The 4,920-nt window shown below is 57.7% G+C and overlaps 1 protein-coding gene across 1 annotated transcript in view; it reads right to left on the bottom strand.

Annotated features, from left to right (window-relative positions):
- Positions 1 to 2,701: 2,701 nt before the first annotated feature.
- TNFRSF13C (TNF receptor superfamily member 13C) overlaps positions 2,702 to 4,920 on the bottom strand; it is a 4,557-nt gene continuing 2,338 nt past the window's right edge. Inside the window, exons 3-4 of the mRNA XM_024737405.1 lie at positions 4,660 to 4,804; positions 2,702 to 4,114 (exon numbers count right to left, since the gene is read on the bottom strand). Of these exons, the coding sequence (XP_024593173.1) occupies positions 3,933 to 4,114; positions 4,660 to 4,804 (327 nt within the window). The 3' untranslated portion in view covers positions 2,702 to 3,932. The remainder of the gene's footprint in view (positions 4,115 to 4,659; positions 4,805 to 4,920) is intronic.

The raw sequence follows: 4,920 nt of genomic DNA, 5'->3' as shown, positions 1-4,920 counted from the left end.
CCCCACCCCCAGGTCAGGATCAGGCAGCTGGGGAGCTGGCTCAGATTGGAGAGAGGTCAAATTTCCGTTCTGGGTGAGGAAGAATTTGGCCTGAGCCACCAACAATAGAGCAAATGGGAGTGAGCTCCCACCTTGTGCCCAGAGAAGGGCCAGAGGGGTGTGGTGGCTTCTCAGAGGTGACAGAAAGGGTGAGACCAAATGATGGGGCTGGAGGAGCACTGGGTTCCCTGAAGTGGGTGCCCCTGTGTGCCATGGGGGCAGAATGGCCACAGGGAAGGTTCTGACAGCCTCACCTGGCACTCAGGGGCCACAGTGCCCAAGTCTCCAGCCCTTCCTCCTGCCCCCTCTTCTCTGCACCTTTGCACACAGTTCCTTGGGCCAAGAATGCCCTTTCTCTGCTCTGTTCCAGCAGGAAAACTCCACAGAACTCAGGGCATACCTCCTACTCTCCAAAGCACTCTAAATGCTAAATTAGTCACCACCACCCGCCCCCCCCCCCGGGGACTTCCCCGGTGGCTCAGTGGTTAAGAATCTCCCTGCAGAGGACACGGGTTTGAGCCCTGGTCTGGGAACATCCCACATGACGCAGCGCAACTAAGCCCCTGCACCACAACTACTGAGCCTGCGCTCTAGAGCCCATGAGCCACAACAAGAGAAGCCATCGCAATGAGAAGCCCGCGTACCGCAAGGAAGAGTAGCCCTGCTCGCCACAACTAGAGAAAGCCTGCATGCAGCAACGAAGACCCAACACAGCCAAAGATAAATAAATAAATAAATGTATATAGATATTAAAAAAATTAGTCACTCCCCCGCTTGGGGCATTCCCTGGCTCTGGCAGGGATCACCCCGTCCTGTCATTGTGTCCTGCTCTGTCTCTCCCACTGGAATAGGACCTAATGGCAGGGTCTGAGGCTGACCTCCTGGCACTGACCAGAGTGGTCCTGGCACAAAGCAGGCGTGCTGGCATCTGGTGTGATCAACGGTGCAGTAAATAGATGAGCGATGGGAGTGGTAACTCCTGAGACCAGAGCCTCAGGCTCTGAAACTTACTGGGAAACTCACTTCCCAGAGGGAATTTCTAAGGGTTGGGGGCCCTGGGCAGAAAGGTGTCTTCATTCCAGGGAAGGAAGGAAGTAGAGGCACTTCTGAGGTAGAGACCATACTTTCCACGTGACCTCTTTAATCTTGGACAACTGGTTGGTCCTCAGGCTCCGTTTTGAATATGGGAGATAGGCCCAAAGAGATGCCACAGCGTCTAAAGGCAAGGGGGCCATCCTTGCTGAGACAGAGGGAGGTTAGCGGTCAGGTCCTTCCTCCCTGGCCTCACCAGCTGGGCCTCCCCACCCCCAGCCTGAGCCGGGAGCTAGGGCTGCCAGGGCAGGAAGTGAGATGTGCCTGCAGGAAGCCCCAGGAGGAACTGAGACTTCAGCCAACCCCGCCCCCCCCTCCCCCGTGGGGCCCTGGGGACCTCCGGGACACCTGACCCTCCATCAGGAAAAACTGTCCAGAAACAGGCTAGTGGGAGGCGGGCTACTTCCCTCAGTTCCCATCCCAACAAGCAGCTCTCCCAGTCTATCGTGGATCCCTCTTACTGCAGAAAGAGACCAGTTGGGGAGGGAAATCTTTGAGTAGTGATAGAAACAAGGAGTAAAGCCTGGGATCAACACCTGGAGTCTGATGCTCCCCAGGAGAGCACCTGGGCCAGGGAATTTCTGGACAGGTAGGCGCCCAGGTGTAGCCCAGCTCCACCGCTGCTTATTGTATCTTGGGCCAGATCCCTTCACCTCTCTGGGCCTATTCTCCCCTATCTGCAAAATGCGCCATATCATCCCTGCTCATGGACATGAACTGGTCCAGATTTTCAGGAAAGCAATTTGACCAACAGGGGTCTTAAAAAAGGTCAAGGCCTTTTTAAAGCAATGACTCTCCTTCTGGGAAAGAGACTCAGTTTCCTTATCTGTAAAATGGGGGTGGGGGAGTGAGGATCCTCCACGTTGCCTTCCCAGTCCTACTTGGAGGGCCACAGGCCACGAGGACAACTTTGCGTCCAACCCCCCACCACCATTTTTCAGAAAAGGAAACTGAGACTGGACTAGGGGTTCACTGGGGACACGGTGGTGCCAGAGGTTTGTGTGTCTGGACCCCAGGGGTGTTCACCCACTTGTTTCGCCTCCAGGGCCCACCCCCTGGCTGTGGTAGAAAAGGTGGGGTGAGACGGATGGCCGAGAACAGCTCAGAGCCCCCCAACCCTGAGATGGAGGGAAGTGGAAAGCTGGGCCCGTTCTGGGCCTGCTCCCCACCCTCCTGCCTGTGCCCGCACACTGACCTCACCTCAGCCACCTGGTGGTCTGGGGGCGGGGAGGGGGCATCTGAGATGGGTTTGGGAGGGAGAGGAAGAGACTTAGATGTGGTAGTCCAGGTTCTGGGGCTCCAACTACTGCTGGCCGCTGACTATCTTCTGAGCTGGGAAAGGGGTAGGCAGGAAAGGCAGGTGTCTGCTGGGCAGCTTTGATGGGCAGAAAGCAACTGATGCACGGAACAGAACATGGTCAAGATGGGAATTCCCTGGCGGTCCAGTGGTTAGGACTCCTAGCTCTCACTGCCGAAGGCCTGGGTTCAATCCCTGGTCAGGGAACTAAGATCTCATAAGCTGCGCAGCATGGCAAAGGAAAAAAAAAAAAAAAAGGAACATGGTCAAGAACCTACAAGTGGGACAAAATGGTACTCAGAATCCCATCTGCTGATTCCCAGTCCATCGTGCCTTCCCAGGGTGCTAAGCTGTGACAAATTCCAAGGACACTGTCCAGGGTGGAGTCCAGGTCAGGAGGTTCTAACCCTGTGTCCCTGTGTAGGAGGGTCGGCAGGAGAGTCAGCGGCTGACTGAGTGCACAGGATGGTCCAGAACTGGAAGAGATGGTCTCAGCTCCAGGCCCCAGGGCAAGGGGCACCACTGTCAGAGGAACAGTTCCACTGGGATGGTGGGTGACCATAGGGGGCTGGCACAGAGTGGCCAAGTGACCCAAGCACTTGGGGAAGACAGGCCACAAAGAGAAGGACACTCAAGGGACATCAGGTCCAGCTGGTTCAAGGCCAGAGGCCTACCCTGGCCTCCTAACAAAGGAGCCTCTTGCAGATCCTGGGCCCTGCCCTGTGTACAGCCCAGTGTGCCCTGGAGGCAGCTGGGATTCCAGGTGGTCTCTGATGGAGATGCCTGTCAGTGTGCCTTCAGTGTGAATCTGCAGTCCAGCTCCAGAGGCTGTAGACTTCCTCCCAAGGGAAGAGAGGGCTTCCTCCCAAGGGAAGGGAGGGCTACAGCCTGGGGAAGCTGGAAGCTGCCACCAGGGTGAAAATGGCATCATAGGTCCTAGCAGATTGGGCCAAGCTCAGGGGTGACCCTAGGATACAGATACCAAAGAATCAGCACAATTCAGGCTTTTTCTTAAAATCATCTTGTACTAAATCCCAAAGAAAACAGGTCAGTTGGTTACCCATTGCTTCCATTTGTATCAGTTTAAAAGCAGGACAGCTCTGAGAGCAAGTATTAAAAAAATACAACACCCAGCTACAAATTAAGCATCCTCCCACTCTATCATTTTCCTAGATTCATTCTGGTTTCTGGTGGCTTCCCCATGCTTTAAAAAACCTCCTACTCAGAGTACCCCAACCACTCGAAAGCACAGAGCTTAGCCACGACCTTTGAGGGCTGCCATAGATGGTATGATTTTAAGCCAAATGCTAACATGCCATACGATGCCATGCAGTCTGAACCCTGTGGTTTGCGGTGCCTGTGGTTCTGCAGGGTTAGCCGGGGAGCAGCATGGTTCCCAGAAAAGGGATGGGTGAGAGCTGGGGTGAAGAACCGAATTCAATCTCTAAGCCCCTGGCTGATGGCCCGCAGGGAGGGCAGGGACCACCTCCTGCCCCCTCCGTCGCTACGGTTGCTCGGGACCGGCCGTCTTAGTGGTCACCAGCTCAGTGGAACCCAGCTCTGTGGCTGGCACAGGTACGCTGTGGGCAGGTGGGGTGGTAGCTGGGTCTTCACTGGGCGGAAGCCAGATGGGAGCTGTGGCATCCAGGGTTCCCAGGGAGAGGACGTTGTCACTGTCCAGGGGCTCTGGGGAGGTGGGAGGGGAATGCAGGGTCAGGATTGGGTCACAGCCTTCCCCCATCCCTGTTCCGGAAGCCTCCCTGGAGGAACAGCCCTCTGACTTATGAGAGAGAAGTCAGTTGATGAAGCCCCGCTGGCGGGACTGGGGAGGGTGGCCCATGATAGGCCCTCAGGACAGGAAGTGCTGAGAGTGCTGGCAAAATGGGAGAGGGCGAGGAGGGGTGGGAACCAGTCTGGCTGTCCAGAGAGAGGGCAGGACAGACCCCCTCCCTCGACCGGGCTCCCCAGCCTTGTGTCTCTTCCTCACACAAGTCTGGGACGCCAGAGCTGTGTCCCTCGCCTGGACCGGGGTCTGGGACAGGATTATTTCTCCCTGCTCAGCCTGAGACCCTCAGAGCGCACTCTTCATCCCCTCTGTCTGCATCACCCCCTAGAGCCCTGCCTCCGCTTCAGACCTCCCCCACGCCTTTACCCTGCCCCTGCCCCTCAAGGGCCATGTCTCCCCTCCGACGGCCCCCAGCCCTCTCGGTTCCCCTAGACGCGGAACTTACCATCCTGGTCTCCGTCCAGGGCCTCCAGGGCGTCTGGGGCAGCCGCCGCGCCGGGCCGCCGCCGTCGGCGCCTCCAGCTCACCAGGCCCAGCAGGACCAGGGCCAGCGCCAGGCCCAGCGACGGCCCCCAGCCCTCTCGGTTCCCCTAGACGCGGAACTTACCATCCTGGTCTCCGTCCAGGGCCTCCAGGGCGTCTGGGGCAGCCGCCGCGCCGGGCCGCCGCCGTCGGCGCCTCCAGCTCACCAGGCCCAGCAGGACCA

The sequence above is a fragment of the Neophocaena asiaeorientalis genome, unplaced genomic scaffold, assembly GCF_003031525.2.
Source record: "Neophocaena asiaeorientalis asiaeorientalis breed wild unplaced genomic scaffold, Neophocaena_asiaeorientalis_V1.1 scaffold242, whole genome shotgun sequence".
In the NCBI taxonomy this organism is placed as follows: Eukaryota; Metazoa; Chordata; class Mammalia; order Artiodactyla; family Phocoenidae; genus Neophocaena; species Neophocaena asiaeorientalis.
The sequence above is the reverse complement of the archived record's forward strand: the minus strand, read 5'-3'. Positions and strand labels throughout refer to the sequence as shown.